Consider the following 18,330-nt stretch of genomic DNA (forward strand, 5'->3'; position numbering starts at 1 on the left):
AGTTGCGTGTGGGACCATTTTTGGACACACTTGATTATCCCTGGGTATTTTAAGTTCTTTTTTTGTTCATTTGTAATTGAAGCACAGAGTTCACCAGCAGGTTTCTGTATGGTGAAAAAAGTGATTTTTGCAGACATCTTGAGATTTATTTATATCGCATCTTTATTATATTTATAAATAACTCAAGGCAGCAAAAACACACACTGCTTCTACCTCCTCCTATTTTTCTCACAACAACCCTGAGAGGTGGGTTGGGCAGCGTGTGACTGGCCCAAAATCATCCAACCAGTTTTCATGCCCGTGGTAGGACTAGAACTCACTATCTCTTGGTGATTAGCCCAAAGTCACCCCGGACAGCTTTTAGGTCTAAGACTAGGGACTAGAACTCACAGTCTTCTGATGATTGGCTCAAAATCACCCAGCCGGCTTTCATGCCTCAGGCGGGACTAGAACTCACAGACTCCTGGTTTCTAGCCTGGTGTCTTAACCATTTCAGTTGTTCACTAATTACTAACGTGGTTAAGTGAATCTGACTCCCCCATTGACTTTGCTCCTGTCAGAAGGTTGCAAAGGGATCACATGACCCCGAGATGCTGCTACCGTCATAAATGTGAGTCTGTTGCCAAGCGTCTGAATTTTGATCACGTGTCTGTAGGGGTGCTGCAACGGTCCTGTGAAAAAATGGTCATAAATCCCTTTTTTCCCCAGTGCTGTTCTAACTTCAAACAGTCACTAAATGAAGTACCTGTATCCATGCATTCCTTCCTTCCCTGGGCTAAGCTTGAAAATCAGTTTGTGGTGCAGAACATCACACAAAATGCACCGTTAGGCTAGAAAGCCTCAACGAGACAGGCTTTCTCTCTGCCCGGCCTACCTTGCCTGCAAAGCCGCCACCTCATTCTGCAAAGGACTCCCCACCTCTGGTCGTTCCCAACACCGTTTCAAAGCCGAAGAGCCAGCGCTGTCCGAAGACGTCTCCGTGGTCATGTGGCCGGCATGACTCAACGCCAGAGGCGCACGGAATACTGTTACCTTCCCAGCAAAGGGGGTCCCTATTTTTTCTACCTGCATTTTTTTAACGTGCTTTTGACCTGTTAGGTTGGCAGAAGCTGGGACGAGCAACGGGATCTCACCCCGTTACGCGGCAGCACTAGGGATTCGAACCGCCGAGCTGCCGACTTTTCAATCGGCAAGCTCAGCGTCTTAGCCACTGAGCCACCGCATCCCTTCCGTCTGCAAAGCAAAGTGCAAATCGCGAAACAGGGCAGCAAGCCAGCCCCCCCCCCCCCAAGTCGAGCCAAACCGACGTCCTTCTGTTGCATCATGGCTCTCTTTTCCTTCGTTGGCATTTAGTTAAAAAGGGGTGGGTGGATGGACAAAAGATGGCGTGGGAACGTAGTAGCCTGCCTCTCCCTTCCCCTTGGCCTCTAAGCAGGCGGGGGGGGGGAGGGGGAAACAGGAGGAGGGGAACACGAAGGGAGGGGGAGATTTAAAACTTCCCCCCCCCCATGCTTTTGTACCTGACTCACTTGCAGCATTTCTGAATGGCCTCATTGTCATGTTCCCTGGGTTGGTTTTTGGGGTGGGAGGGAGGGAGAGCCATGCTGTTCTGGGCTAGAATTGGCTGGTGGGTCTGAGGGTGAGGAATGAATGTTTCCTTTGTCTGCCAGGCCTCTGGCCCTTGGTTGACGGCCTGTGAGGAATGAATGAAGTTTTAAAACCAAGGAAACAATGGGGACACAGCCTGTCTTCTCTTCCTGCTGGGGTGACGGTACAGGAGGCCAAAATTCCGCCTTCTTCGGGAAGGAGGAGTCTCCCCCAAGCTGCAAGAAATAACCCAAAAATGTTGGCAAGTTTTCCTCTGGATGGACAAGATGATTCCTCTGGATGGACAAGATCAAAAAAGCCAACACAGTTCTGGACTGCATAAACAGAGGGATAGAATCAAGATCACGTGAAGTGTTAATACTACTTTATAATGCTTTGGTAAGGCCACACTTGGAATATTGCATTCAGTTTTGGTCGCCGCGATGTAAAAAAAATGTGGAGACTCTAGAAAGAGTGCAGAGAAGAGCAACAAAGAGGATTAGGGGATTGGAGGCTAAAACATGAAGAACGGTTGCAGGAACTGGGTACGTCTAGTTTAATGAAAAGAAGGACTAGGGGAGACATGATAGCAGTGTTCCAATATCTCAGGGGTTGCCACAAAGAAGAGGGAGTCAAGCTATTCTCCAAAGCACCTGAGGGTAGAACAAGAAGCAATGGGTGGAAACTAATCAAGGAGAGAAGCAACAGAACTAAGGAGAAATTTCCTGACAGAACAATCAATCAGTGGAACAACTTGCCTGCAGAAGTTGTGAATGTTCCAACACTGGAAATTTTTAAGAAAATGGTGGATAACCATTTGTCTGAAAGGGTGTAGGGTTTCTTGCCTGGGCAGGGGGTTGGACTAGAAGACCTCCAAGGTCCCTTCCAATTCTGTTATTATGATTGTTATTTCATGCCCCCCACAGCAACAGGGCCTGTTGCTGTGGGGGGCACAGCCTCAACGCTTCGACTGGCTGGAGGTTAAATGGGTAGGGTTTTTTTCAGCCTTGAATGGAGAATCTTTGAAGGCCATTTCCTAGCTAGAGACTAAAAAGCTTGAAAAGGGAAGGTGAATTCAGATGCGGAATAAATTTGGGTTTTTACGGTTTGTTCAAATAAATCGATTTGCAAAGCACGTAAAAGGATTTATTTTGAGGATTCCATTAGATCAGTGGTCTTCAAACACGGCCACTTTTAAGAAGTGTGGACTTCAACTCCCAGAACTCCCCATCCAGCATGGCTGGCAGGGGAATTCTGGGAGTTGAAGTTACATATCTTAACACTGGAAAAACACTGCATTAGACCTAAATGAGAATGGGCTGTATAAAATGGCAAAGTTTTTTTTTTTTTTGCTGCCTCCAACTTTTACCACATGGAAGGTCATTGAATCAAGAGTTTACTGTACAAGTTAGAAAAAATAGAACAAAAAAATACTGCTCTACATTCCTGTCTTTTTTGTGGATTTCTTAAGCAATTTAAATCCTTCCAGGTGAGTTGGAAATTGATGAATAGTGCTGATATTGATAATAGGATAACACAGTAAAGCCCTCCAAGACTCCATATTAAGAACAGCCCACCTCATGCTATTCTGAAATATCTGGAAATTAAAACATACAAAAAAGAGAGGACTTATTCATAGTTTTTCCCGAACGCAATCATTCTGCTGAACAAATAATTGCCTCAACACTGTCAAACTATTGACTAAATCTGCACTATTATTAATCTTCTCATAGTTCCCACCACCCATCTCCTTCCACTTATGACTATATGACTGTAACCTTGTTGCTTGTATCCTTACGATTTATATTGATATTGATTGTTTCCTAATTGCTTATTTGTACCCTATGACTATCATTAAGTGTTGTACCTTAGAATTCTTGATGAACGTATCTTTTCTTTTATGTACGCTGGGAGCATATGCACCAAGACAAATTCCTTGTGTGTCCAATCACAATAAAAATTATATTCTACTCTAATTTACCATATTTTGTAAGGACATAAGAGTACAGGTAGTCATCAACTTACAACAGTTCATTTAGTGACCGTTTGAAGTTACAACGGCACTGAAAAGTGACTTGTGATCATTTTTCACACAACTGTTGCAGCATCCCCAGGGTCATGTGATGCTTAACAACCGGTTCATATTTATTTATTTATTTATTTATTTATTCACATTTTTGTGAACCATTTATGATGGTTGCAGTGTCACAACAAGCAAAGTCAGTGGGGAAGCTAGATTCACTTAATAACCGTGTTACTAATTTAGCAACTGCAGTGATTTACTTAACAACTGGCAAGAAAGGTCGTAAAATGGAGCAAAATTCACTTAACAAATGTTTCACTTAGCAACAAAAATTTTGGGATCAATTGTAGTCGTAAGTTGAGGACTACCTCTATGTGAAATTGAACAATGCAAACCTTGCATTTAAAAAGATGTGTTGTTAAGGCTAGGCAGAACTGTTTGCTAGTGTAAGAGTTATCCGAGAATTAATTTAGTAACCAGCATTAACCTTTATATACATAAAGGCAGTTTATCAGCCCTCGCATTTCTTTGCACTGGTAGAAAAAATAGTGGCTGGTACATATACAAAGATCTTTACTCAAATAAAAAGGAAAATTAGAACAATTTTCTTAATTTCAGCATCTGTTCTCTCAAATAGTATTGCAAACAGGGAAAAACAATTTCAGAAATGTCCAGTGTGGCTTTTTAAAAAAACTCTTTTTTAAAAAAATCAAACTTTTTTTGTTGCTTTTGAAGTAATTCAGACCACCAAATTCAGACTGAATCATCCAGTTGTTCTCATTATCCAAATTTGACGTGTGGTTCCTTTAAATATCGGGCTGCAAATGGTGAGAATTTCTTGAATGTTAAGGGAGACCTTGCTCCAGTTTCAGGTTTGACCTTGGACTGTCCACCAAGGGAAAGTGGAAACTGGAATGGAGAGACTTTTTGGTCTCATCCAAACATTGTTATGAGAGAACCACATTAGTCTGTGGTTGTAAAAAATTGAGAATCCGGTTTTCTGGCTAACAAATTTTATTACAGGTAGTTCTCAAATTAAGACCACAACTGAGCCATTCTTATCCTACTCTGGGCCTGTACAGACAGTCCTTGACTTAAGGCACACTAGACTCAACAATTGCCTTGATCTCATCTCCTGCAACAGTCTAAACTAAATTTATGGCCTACAAATAAAAGAACCCTCGTCCACAGCATGATTGACTTTTGTCTCAATTTACATCCTTACAAAGATGATCATAACGATGGGACTCCAAATTATAACTTCAAAAAAGCCAACTATGATCTCATAGCTGCCGACCTCTCGATTGGCACGTTCTGTTCACTGGCTGTAATACTGCTGAAGATCGCTAGGTAACACTTTTTTGCTCAAAGTCAAAAGAGTCATTAAACATCAGGCTTTGTTAACATCAGTGGCACATGCCCCATATTTCCTAATCGTACCACAACTAATTGCAACGATCTACTACATATTGATTTTACAGAAGATAACATTGAAAAGGCATTACGCAACCATCTAAAACCATCTCTTTATCTATTGGCCCTGATGGATTATGTGCCTGCTTCTTTAAAAAGCTTTCCAGTGCTATAGCAGAACCTCTAAGCACAATCTATGAGTTATCTTTCAGAACCAGCTCCTTGCCTAACCTATGGCCATTAGCCATGGTCATCCCTATCTTCAAAAAGGAAGACCCCAGCCTAGTTGAAAATTACAGACCAATCTCACTGGGTTGCGTCACCTGCAAAGTCATGGAATCAATCATAAACCAATTCATTACCCTCCACTTACAGTCAAAAAACCTACTCTCTAAGTAGGTTTGGCTTCAGGAAAAATTTGTCCTGTAATTTGCAACTCCTACACTGCAAAAACAGATGGACTACACAACTCAATAAGGGCAAAGCAATACGCACTGTATCTCGGACATTAATACAATTGAGTGAGTCCAGAGGTATTATAAAGGGGACACGGTGGCTCAGTGGCTAAGAAGCTGAGCTTGTTGATCAAAAGGTTCAGCGGTTCGAATCCCTAGTGCCGCGTAACGGGGTGAGCTCCCGTGACTTGTCCCAGCAGCTACCAACCTAGCAATTCGAAAGCACTTAAAAAAATACAAGTAGAAAAAATAGGGACCATCTTTGGTGGGAAGGTAACAGTTCTGTGCGCCTTTGGCGTTGAGTCATGCCGGCCACATGACCACGGAGGCGTCTTCGGACAGAGCTGGCTCTTCGGCTTTGAAATGGAGATGAGCACCGCCCCCTAGAATCGGCAACGACTAGCACATATGTGCCAGGAGAACCTTTATGTTTACCTTTTAGAGATTTCACAAGAAGAGTCCTCCTCTCCTCTGCTTGCAACAAAGTACCTTATGCCACCAGGCGTGAAATTTTAGGCTTGGACGACCTGGAACAGTGATGGTGAACCTTTTCAGCACTGGGCTGGTCCTTCACTGTTTCCAGGGTGGCCGTACTGACCAGATCTAAGTACCCCATGGGGCGGATGCGGCCCCCTGGGGCCTTGAGTTTGACAGCCCTGCCCTAGGATACACTGACAGAATGGCTGAAATGTAAAACATTTTACCAACTTTACAAATGCATGGCATTAGAAGCATCCTGCCTTGACAATTTTCCTGAAATGTCATGGAATTGGGCTCAGTGGAGTTTGGTTCTGTGTAAAAATGCCTACTGCCTACTTTATATATAGAAAGTTAAATTATGTGATATATATATTTTCTATATTTATATCTATTTATCATTGATGTAATCTATCATCTATGTAATCAATCTATCAGACTATCTGTCTATCTGTACCTTTCTATCCATCTGTCTGTCTATCTATCTATTTATATCAGACTGTCTATCTGTATCTTTCCATCCATCTATCTATCTATCTATCTATCTATCTATCTATCTATCTATCTATCTATCTATCTATCTATCTATATCAGACTGTTTACCTGTCTCCATATCTCTCTCTCTCTCTCAGACTATCTGTATGTTTCTATCCATCTATATCTGACTGACTGTCTATCTATCTATCTCTATCAGACTGTATCTTTCCATCTATCTGTCTGTCTGTCTGTCCGTCCGTCCATCTATCTATCTCTATCAGACTCTATCTATCTATCTATCTATCTATCTATCTATCTATCTATCTATCTATCTATCTATCTATCTCTATCAGACTGTCTATCTGTATCTTTCCATCCATCTATCCATCCATCTATCTATCTATCTATATCAGACTGTTTACCTGTATCTTTCCATCTCTCTCTCTCTCAGACTATCTGTATGTTTCTATCCATCCGTCTGTCTGTCTGTCTATCTATCTATCATAAATTAACAGATCTTGCATTTCTACCGCACATCTCTTTCACTTCCCCAACAAGTATACAAAATAAGAGAATTCCAAGCCCCATTTTATAACACATGTTTATTTTTACAACCACTCGACCGATGTTTTATCTCGAGAAGTAAAGTTTTCTGCTTTAGGAAACGGTTTGGGGCCCCTCCCCAGAAAAAGAGGACATTTGCAGCCGTTCCCCAATGGGCCGGACGTTTCCACGTTCACCGGCCACTGTATTTCCGTTCAGCGTTGAAGGCGAAGCATTTTGCCCGAAGCTTAGTCTCCGAGTCTAAACTTAGCAGGACAGTTAGCAAAACCCGAAGCGTCCTCCTTCCCCTCCCAGTTCACACGTAGCTCTACAATCCAAGTCTCGGGTAGGCAGGTTGGCTCGTTGCACCTGAACCCCTCCGCTGGTTTCGCATCTCTCGGGAGGATTTCGGGGCCGGAGAGCGTCTTCCAAAAGCGGAGTGGATTCCCTACTAAAGCAGAGTGGATTCCCTACCTAAAGCAGAGTGAATTCCCAGTGGATTCCCTACCTACAGCAGAGTGGATTCCCCACCTAAAGCGGAGTGAATTCCCAGTGCAGCCGCCGGGAAATCTTGGGAGAACCAAACAGAGCAGATCCTCTAAATCCGATTTAATCGCGGATTTCCCTCTTGCATTGGAGTTGAACTGGCAGCTTCCCGAAACAGCGCGCATTGCATCCGCGCGCACGATCACGAACAAGCCGTCTTAAATCCTAGAGGATCTTTTGGAAGGAACCGAGATCCGCTGCCAGGGGGCTGCGATCCACCGCGCGCCTTTCCCGGCGAGTCAGCCCCGCCGGGCTCTCGGAACCAGCATCTTCTGGGCAACGCAGGCGTCACCAAGCGCCCTCTGGTGGCCGCCGAAGGTCGCACCCGCGGCCGGCCGACCGGGGGCTTCTCGCTTTTTCGCTCTCCAGGCAGGTCTGCGCGGCGCCGGGGCGCGTGCGCAGAGCGGCCCCTCGCCGCTCTTTCCAGCTGCAAACAGCTGGTGCGGGACCGGCGCGCGCGCTGATGGGCGGCTGCAGCAGGAGGCAGCCTTTTGCACTTGCCGCTCGTGCTAGCGCGACGAAAGCCGTGAGAGCGGCCGGAGCGAAGGATGCAGGCGGCCGAGCCTATGCCGAGCTATGAGCAGTTGGTGCGGCGGAGTTACCGGAGCCTAGTCGGGGCGCTGCGGAGCTGCACAGATTGCGGCTGGGAACTGTCCCGCCGGACGTGGGCCGAGAACGCCCGGCTGGCCTGGACGGAGGCGCTGCTTTTTCTCCTTTGCGCCGTCGGTTGGACTCTAGCGCGCAGCGCAGCCTCTCGCTACCTCTTTCGGGTCAGTGGAATCCAGATCGAGGCAGGCAGGAGGGGTGGGATTTTCTTATTTGGGGGGGGGGTTATCCGAAAAGCTAGCTGCATTGCATTGCATTGCCTCGTTTAGGGGCTGGTGGGAGGACACTGCAAGGGAGGGAGGGAGCCCATGCTTGCAAATTGCCCGGGGAATTAATTATTGATTTTGCTTTGGGGGAAAGAAATTGTTTGGGGGGGAAGAAATTGCTTGGGGGGAAGAAAAGGCTGTTTTCCCATTTTTTTGGGGGTGGTGGTGGAATGAAATCCGTCACTGCACCGTGTTAAGGGAGCTCTTCTTTTGGATTATCAGTTGGGAGCCAAGAAGTGTGTGTGTGGGGGGGTTTGGTTGCGTATGTGGTGTGTGTGTTGTACGCGTGCGAAGAGACCGATCGGGTGGGAAGGATATTGTTGGTCCCTTGGCGTTTGTTTTTGATCGGAGGGGAGGAAATCGGCCTTTGCCGGCCGTGCGATGCGATGCCTGTGAAGACGGGGCGAAAGAAATGAGGTGGGGGGGGGAATAAAATCGGCCGTGTCATTGCATTTCAAGATGGGGAAGGGAGGGAGGGAGGGAGAGAAGCCGAAAACTGCGGAGTTACGTGCGAGGCCGCCCAACGAAGCCACCCGACGACTAAAGGCTCCGGCGAGGAAGAAATGGGCCGTTGGATTGTATTGGGGTTCCCCCCCCCGCCTCCCCAGAATTGCGGGAAGGGGAGGCGGTGGGCCGAAAAAAAATCCCAATTTTGCACGGCCTGAGAAGAAATAAATGAACGTTAAGCGAGCTGGCACTATATGCCTTGGCGCATATGGAATAGGCCCAACTGGTCCCCAAACATTGTGTTGCGTTGGGAAAGTGGGAGAGGGCAGAGAAAGAATCAGAGGCCTTTTATTTTATTTTTTTGCCATGGTCTTCCAGAAGAGGCTTGGCTGCTGGTAGGTGTGAAGTGCTGTAAACCTTTCACTCAAAAAAAACCCACTTAGCTTCGGTCCAGATTTTAACAGATTAACAGAGTTGGAAGGGACCTTGTAGGTCATCTAGTCCAACCCCCCACCCAAGCAGGAGACCCCATATCATTTCTGACAAATGGCAGTCCAATCTCTTCTTGAAAGCTTCCAGCGATGAAGCTTTCTGACAAATGGCAGTCCAACCTCTGAAGGCGACTTCTGTTCCACGGGTTGATTGTTCTCACGGTCAGAAAAAATTTCTCCTCATTTCTAGGTTGAATCTCTCCTTGGATCAGTTTCCATCCATTATTCCTTGTCTGGCCTTGGAAAAATAGCTTGACACATTTGGTCCATTTAGCAATCAGGATTGAAATAAGCCAGTTTTTCTCCCAGCTTCAATAAATTGAAATGATTTCCGATTTCATCTTTCCAGAGGGATCATTTAGAGCAGTTTTCAACCTTGGCAGCTTTTAAGATGTGCTGACTTCAACTCCCAGAATCCCCCATCTAGCATGAGGAAACCACTACTATAGTCAAAATATTTTCCTTGGTCAATTTTAATCCAGATTTCCCTCAATATACTTTTTTTGAAAAAACCAGTCAGTCAGGAAATAGCAATACTGATTTAAAACGCCGTTATAAAACTCCTAGTGTGCAGAACTGGAACCTGAAAATGGTGACTGACAGAAATCAGAGACTTTTGCTCAGGCCTGTTAACGATTTTTAACAAGGCCAGCAGTATTTTAACGTACCAAGCTAGAAATCAGGAGACATTTTTGGTAAGGTGAACTGATCCTTCATTGCAGAAGACCTACTTCCTGGATGAGATGTGCTGGATCAGACGACCTTGCTATTCAGGTAGTCCTTAATTAGTGACTGTTCGATAGTGATAAAAAAGAAACTTTGCAACCATCCTTGCGTTCCCAACCTTCACAGGTCCGTAAAGCAAAGAAAAGCTGAAGTAAGATTGTAAGCAATTGTGGCTTCACTTTCAGACTGCTTTGTTTAACAACCAAGTTGAGGGTCCCAGTTGTGGTCACTAAACAAGGACAACCTGTATCCTAGTTCAGATTTAGTTGGATCATGAAGCCATGGTTTCATGCTTGATTCTCTAGGTGGAAATATAGTAAATGGATATAAATATATACATTTATTTCCTGCCTTTATTGTTTTTTACAAATAACTCAAGGCGACAAACCTATCCAAACACACCTTTCTCCTCCTATTTTCCCCACAACAACCCTGTTGGGCTGAGAGAGAGAGAGGGACTGGCTCAAGGACACCCAGCTGGCTTTCATGGCGAAGACGGGACTTGAACTTACGGTCTGCTGCTTTCTAACCTGGTACTGGACTTTCAGCCTACAATCCCATTTCTAGTCCCCACGATTCTAAATGGACTAATTAAATTAGTAATTAAAAGCAGCGATCCCAGCAGGTAGAAGCACCTAGTTGACCCTGGTTGAATTTAAAAGATTAATCAAGATTGGATTTGATAGGACAGGAGACCACTAAGAAATCCCAAGAGTATACTGTACATTGGTGGTAATGGTGGTCCCCATTGTTTCCAGTCTATCTCCCTCCCTCCTCCTCTCTTTTTCTCTCCCTCCTTCCCTCTCTCTATGTCTCTCTCTCACTCTCGCTTTCTCTCACACACACACAAACAAACAAACTATGGTTGATTCATCTTTTCTGATTCCCTTTAATAACAATTTCTTCATTGAAAAAGGTGGTACAAGGCCCTGATTCTTTGCCTCCCCAAAACGTAACAAAGAGTATGTGACGTGTCCCTGCTGAGCATAAAGGCGGCTCCGAAGAAGAGCAGATGTGGAGAATTGGAGAAGGAGGTTGAGGGAAGCAACAGATGCTGGAGGATGACAAAGAGAAAATGCAGAGGAAGCACCTAGTCAAACTCCCCCCCATCCTTCTATGTCGCCTAGCTGGGACTCGGGCTCTTTGTCCAGGCAGTGAAGACAACTGGTTCCTTAAGGTGGAAAGTCTTACTTAGAGGAAAGTGGGGGAGCAGAGACTATAGAACAGTGATGGGGAACCTTCTAGACCAGGGCTCTCCAACCTTGAGAACTTTAAGACTTGAGGACTTCAACTCCCAGAGTTCCTCAGCCAGCAAAGCAAAGCTAAGCTGGCTGAGGAACTCTGGGAGTTGAAGTCCACAAGTCTTAAAGTTGCCAAGGTTGGAGACCCCTGGCCAAACCGCGCGCACGTGCATGCCCAAACTAAAAGCTACACACATGCATGGACATGCACATGCATGAATGTCTGCCTGTGTGGAGGTGCGCAGCAGAGACCCAAAGACCGGCAGGAGGCGGGATATCCCCAAATCAGCAGTGCGGCAAGAGGTAAGATCTTTTTCTTCCATGAGCTTCTGTTTGGTCGTTCTCAGGGAAATAGAAGCTCATGAAAGAAACGCCACGGAGATCTGACCTGGGGCAATGGCACGTGTGCCAGCAGAGAGGGTTCTGGATGCCGTAGGTTCGCCATCACGACTTTAGAAGTACGGAGTTTCTTACATGCCCAAAACCAAGCCTGGAATGTTTACTGAGCGCATTGGTGGAAGAACAAGCCTCTAATTGCTGCCATTAGTTGTTATTATTATTATTATTATTGTTGTTGTTGTTATTGTTATTGTTATTATTATTTAAGTATTGTGTTCCAAAACTTTATCAGACTCTGGGATTTCCGAATACAGACTGATAAAGTTTTGGAACACAATACCTCGAATATCACGATTGTGGAAAAGAAAAAAGTGTGGATAGTCGACATTGCTATACCTGGTAACAGCAGAATCGATGAGAAACAACTTGAAAAAGTCACCAGATATCAAGATTTGAGAATCGAATTGCAGAGACTCTGGCATAAACCCGTGCAGGTAGTTCCAGTGGTACTCGGTACACTGGGAGCTGTGCCTAAAGACCTAGGCAAGCACTTAAAAGCAATCGGTGCTGACAAGATCACCATTGGTCAGCTGCAGAAGGCCACCTTACTGGGATCTGCTCGCATAATTCGCCGATACATCACACAGCCCTAAATGCTTGGGAAGTGTTTGACTAGTGATCTGTGATACGAAATCCAGCATAGTTATCTTGTTTGCTGTGTATACTGTCATTTTGTGATAATAATAATAATAACAGAGTTGGAAGGGACCTTGGAGGTCTTCTAGTCCAACCCCCTGCCCAGGCAGGAAACCCTACACATTAGATGTTGACCTTCTTGGATAAACTCTCCAGGCTAAACCTGCAAGGAAGTTCTTGGGTTTGACAGCTGGGGCTCTTGGCCTCTGTTTTGGTTTCAACCTCTGTCTTTGAATGGTTCAAAGGACTAGGGCTGTGATGGCGAACCAATGGCATGCGTGCCCAAAGTGGCAGGCGGAGCAGTGTTGCCTGGCACACGCAGCATTGCCTGTTCCTCTTCTGGGTTTCTGGTGCACATGCACACGTGATGATCAGGTGGCTTTTATGCGTGCGGCAATGCCGGAAACTGGAAGAGCTGGTCTTCCGTTTTCCTGCATGAGCATGCACGTTGGCCAGCTGATCGTCATGCGCGCAGGTGTGCCAGTAACCAAAAGACTAGCTGGCCAGCACGCAAGCGTGCGCCAGAAACTGGAAGTTCATTTTTCGGTGCGCGCATGCCCCCTGGGCGGCTCCTCTTCCTGGTTACGGGACAGATGAGCGCGCTCAAACTCGCCATCACTGGATTTGGCGCGCTCACCATCACTGGACTAGGAAGCATGAACTTCTCTGCATTTTAAAAAAAACAGTGTTTGCTTTCTGTTCTTCCAAAGTCATCTAGCCACCATTGCTACAGATGTCCAAGTACTTTCTAGCATGGCTTGTTCAGGAACCAGGATAAAATTTGAGGAATGACCAGTCACCAGAGGTAAAATCAGAAAGCTGGCGTTTCAGGTCTTCCTGGGTTTTTTTTGGGGGGAGAACATTTTCAATCTGTTCGACCCTGTGCTGATCCTCCCTATGCTTTCTGTATCCAGGGCTTGAGTTCGGTCCTCTTGAGTCCCACTTAAAATGGAAACGTACAAGGAGTAAATAAGTGCGTAGAATGATTTTGGAATAATTTCATTGAATTTAAAATTTAATCGGAAGACATTAAAAGCCTGTAAAGATTCCCAGTCATCCAGGTCATGGTTGTCCCAAAGGTGCTTTTTTTTTTCTTTCAAGAGACAACAGGACTAGGACTTTCTGGTTTTTCTTTGAAGACATTTCGCTTCTCATTCAAGAAGCTTCTTCAGCTCTGACTAGATGGTTTCCCAGTCAGAGCTGAAGAAGCTTCTTGGACGAGAAGCGAAACGTCTTCAAAGAAAAACCAGAAAGACCTGTTACCTCTTGAAAAAGCACCTTGGGGACAAGAAATTAAAAAGTTGTGCCTTTACAATTTTAGGGGTGGGTCCCTGCTAACGTATAACTCAGTGTTGACCCAGGATGTTTATGAATGTCTTAATGTGTTCCAAGGCCTGGATTTAGTATATCTGTGAGTATCCCTGTTGTGTTTTTGTTAAGATAGTCTGGCAACTCTTGTTTTGTTTCTTGCTTCTAACTGGTTTGAATGTTTGGATGTTGTAAGCTGCTCCGAGACTTTTAGGATGGGTGGCTTTAATACATTTTAAGGATAATAATGGTGATAGGTGCCTTGGGTCCTCTCCCAAAACAATCAGATCATCACTTGAACACGGTCAACATTGACAAGAGTGGCTTTATTTGGCACAGCTTCCATCCTGCAATACTTTCACACCATCAAACAACTACGGCCTATTCTCAGGTCCTTGAGAAGGACTCAATCAGCTGGTTCAGTGGTAGTGCCGATGATCAGCTGGCCCTGCCCTATCCTGTCCTATATTTCCTTCTTTCTGGCTCAGCTGATCTGAACAGCACAGCTGATTTCCACACCTCCGCTGTTCTACTTACCTGGACTGCCTTAGAAGGTAAGCAGCTGAGCTTCAAATTTCTGTATTTTGAATGCTATGCACAAAGCGTGCGCTCACCGAACCGGTTGTTAAACCAGTTGCATCCCACCACCGGACTCGAAAAGTGGATAAAAATGCCAAATCCAGGCTATAAACATCTGGCTTACTGTGTGATGAACAATAATAATCACAAAAAAAACAAACATAGGGTCTTTTTGACTGATTATAGCAGTAGGTTCTCAGATTGATAAAATCCTTCAGGTAAATAGCCAGCAGGAAACTCCCTTGTTATCAGCGAAGAGGCTTAGCTCCTTGCTAGATCATGGGTTAGAAAGAAAATTTAGAAAATCTCTGCCCTAAAATAAATGGGCTGTATGGTTCTTAAAGGGGATATAGTCCAGCAGTTTGAATTCTTCTAACTCTCTCTTTTTTTCTTCAATGCATCCTGTGCCAGAAAACTTGAGATTCAGAAAAGAATCGCTTTCACTTTTAAATGTCTGCAAAAGAGCCTGACACTAATTGTTAGTGAGAGAACACAGGTAGAGTTTTCTTAACCTAGTTAAGGGGGAAAAACTGGAAACATAGCTTTTGCTGTTTAACGCTTCAGACCCCAAAGTGGACGAAGTCATATTCAGTGACTTGTTCTTCACTTCTCAGAATTCTGTAGCCAGTGTAGGGAATTCTGGGAATTGAAGTCCATATATCTGAAAGTTCACATGGTTGCGAAACACTGGTCTAAGGTTACTGCATGTTGCTGACTTTCAGATGTGTTGAGCTACCAGCCGCCTAATTCTCAAGCACTATAGAGAATTGTGGGTTTTCTGGATAACTTCAAATCAGAAAGGTTTCCTTTGCAAATATTCTGGGAGTTGAAGGTCCACAAGTCTTAAAGTGGCCAAGGTTGGAGACCCCTGTTTTAGTTCAACCTCCTGCTCAAGCAGGTAACCCTATGCCATTTCAGACAAATGATTGTCCAATCTCTTCTTAAAAACCTCCAGTATTGGAGCACCCACAACTTATGGAGGCAAGTCATTCCACTAGTTAATTGTTCTCATGGACAGGAAATTCCTCCTTAGTTCTAGGTTGCTTCTCTCTGTGATTAGTTTCCATCCATTGCTTCTTGTCCTGCCTTCAGGTGCTTTGGAAAATAGATTGACCCTCTCTCTTCTTTGTGGCAGTCCCATAGATAGATAGATAGATAGATAGATAGATAGATAGATAGATAGATAGATAGATAGATAGATAGATAGATATAGTTTTTTATTTTTTAACAAACATATCAATGCGTGAACAGTGTGGCACCTAATACAAATAAAACTAATAGAATTAATCATACTTATTACCTTCAATCAACTTATATATTTCTAATAATGATGCACATTTATATTAAGTTGCAATCTGTCATTATTCAACTAGTCCATGCTTTCTCTTGTTATTGCTTTTATTTTATTATATAAAAGTGTATACACTAATATTCCCCCTTCTCTTATTTCTTTCTCTTATTCTAACTTTTAATCATGTCACCCTTTATTAAAAGACGTTTTCTTTCTATCCTACCTAACTTCTAATCGTGTCACTGACCGAAAAAAACGAAAAGAGAGAGAAAAGGAAAAGCAAGCCAGGACAACAACAAAAAAGAGAAATCATCTATCCATCGTCCCTTGCCCACTTTTCAGATTCAGATATATTTGATTTTCAGATATTCCTTTTTTCAGATTTTCAGATATTCCACATTTTCCTTTTTTTATTTTGCAAACAAATATCGTTGCTGTTAGCCTGTTCAATTTATTATCAGGCAGAGGAATGTGGGCTGCATTATTGGAATTGGAACCAAAATTCCATCCAGCCTAGTTTACAAGATTTGAAGCTTTTAAATATATTATTTATGTAGTTAAAAAAATGAGAATGTTGAAAATGTTGGCTAACGGACAGCGGAAGAATAAAATATCATATTTAAGGAAATCACCCCAAGTAGATTGAAACGGAAAGCTTTTCGTGGAGAATTTGGACCTGCAAAATTTTCCAGGATCACAACTCTGCTGATATGGCCTTGAGAGAAAGCCGAAATCCTCATAGGTCACTTTCAGCATAATAAGATTACTGATGCTTGAAATAAAGGCTCTGGTATCGTATAAAAAAGCTGGCACTGAAGCTTCTGCCTCTGAATTATCCCTTAAGCTCCTTTGATGTCATAGAAGATATTTCATCAGCCTCCTCAACCTCTGCCCTGTTTCTGGAAGAGAGGAAGCCTACAGGTAGTCCTCGACTTACGACCACAATAGAGCCCCAAATTTCTGTTGCTAAGTGAGGCATTTGTTAAAGTGAATTTTGCCCCATTCTACGATTTTCCTTTTCACCATTGTTAAGCCAATCACTGCTGTTGATACGTTAGTAACCTGTTTGTTAAGTGAATCTGGTTTCCCCATTGACTTTGCGCGTCAAAAAATCGCAAAAAGTGGTCACGTGACCTTGGGATACAGCAACGGTCATAAATACAAACTGATTGCCAGGCATCTGAATTTTGATCACATGATAATGGGGATGCTGCAGAGGTCATAACTGTGAAAAATGGACATAAGTCACTTTTTCCAGTGCCGTTGTAACTTTGAAAGGTCACTAAATGAACTGTTGTAAGTCAAAGACTATCTGTATTCCACAATCTGTATTCGAGGACTAGAGCTATATTGATGGGGACGTGCAGGTAGTCCTCAACTTAGGTCTGCAACTGGGAGATGAATTTCAGTTGCTAAACGAGGCGGTTGTCCAATGAGTCATGTCAGATTTTACAATCTTTTTGCCCTGCTTGTTAATCGAATTATGGCAGTTGTTAAGTGAATCCCGTGATCATTAAGAAAATCCAGCTTCCCCCATTGAATTTGATTGTCAGAAGGTCACAAATGATCCCAGGACATATGCCGGTTGCCAAGCATACCAATTTTAATCATGTTGTTGTGAGACTGCTGTGATGGTTGTGAGTCATTTTTTTCAGTGCTGTTGTAACATCAAAAGGTGTCTAAATGAATGGTTGCAAGTCAAGCATTACATGTTGGTCAGATATGGGGTAAATGGGCATAAAATCAAATTCATGTGGAGGATGCCAATATTTTCATGATGCTTTTTAATAAAAGGTCAGCTAGTGCAGCAGTCACCAATTGGTGGTCCGCGAGAAAATTTTGGTGGTCCGCAGAAAAATTATTTGCATTTTTTATATTGCACTAAATTAGGGGTCCTCAAACTATGGACTCTTTTCTCTTGGTGGCTGCTTAGCTCCAACAACTGCTATCTTTTGGGGCCCCAAGGAGCCCAAGCGGGCAGGCGAGGAGTGGCTGGGAAGGGAGGGGTGAGTAGAGGCTGGCGAGGCGCCCCTTGACATGAATGGCATCGAGTTGGTCATGTCCACCCAGTCACATGACCACCTAGCCACGCCCACCCAGTCAGTCATTAGGCAGATCATATTAGTGATCCGCAGGATTGAAAATTATGAATTTAGTGTTCCCTGAGGTCTGAAAGGTTGGTGACTCTTGAGCTAGTGAACTAAATAATTTGACTTGCAGTTGCACAATTGTAATAGAAACCTATTTGGGAGGAAAGATAGATAAAACTGCTTTACATTACCAATCAAATGTCTTTATTTTGTAAAAACAAGAAGAGGGAACAGTATCTTTCTAAAGGATTTAGATTTAATACTATTTTAAGAGATTGAAGGAATTCAGTACTAATGCTATGAATTTTTAAGCTTTAAAAATTATACCAAGCTTTAAAAACTTGAACTATAATTGCTTGGTATAATTTCTCTCACTATTGTCACTGTCATCTTATTTTATTGTTGTTATATTTCACTAATTTAAAGAAGCAAAAAGATGATTTAAAAGATTGCCAAGTTCCTAGTGTTTGAAGAAAAGTAAAAGTTTGGAACTTTGCATTATTCCAATTGAGGAATTATTTATGGTGTATAATTCTACATATTCTACAGGACTTGGTGCGTGCAAAGTATGGATTTCTCTTAAATAAAAGGCTTTAATAAATTTGTGTTTTTTATTTGATCCATTAAATAAGAATAGAATTTTTAAACTATAGATAGACACTCTTGTTAATATTTCAGATTCATAATATATATTATATAGGTTAATTCTGAATTTTGAGTAATATTGAA

The 18,330-nt window shown here is 43.4% G+C and overlaps 1 protein-coding gene across 1 annotated transcript in view; it reads left to right on the plus strand.

Moving 5' to 3' along the window:
- Positions 1-6,840: 6,840 nt before the first annotated feature.
- Positions 6,841-18,330, plus strand: part of CERS1 (ceramide synthase 1) — a 65,240-nt gene continuing 53,750 nt past the window's right edge. The window contains exon 1 of the mRNA XM_058163474.1: positions 6,841-8,291. Within this exon, the coding sequence (XP_058019457.1) occupies positions 8,070-8,291 (222 nt within the window). The 5' untranslated portion in view covers positions 6,841-8,069. The remainder of the gene's footprint in view (positions 8,292-18,330) is intronic.

Source organism: Ahaetulla prasina, chromosome 1 (genome assembly GCF_028640845.1).
Source record: "Ahaetulla prasina isolate Xishuangbanna chromosome 1, ASM2864084v1, whole genome shotgun sequence".
In the NCBI taxonomy this organism is placed as follows: Eukaryota; Metazoa; Chordata; class Lepidosauria; order Squamata; family Colubridae; genus Ahaetulla; species Ahaetulla prasina.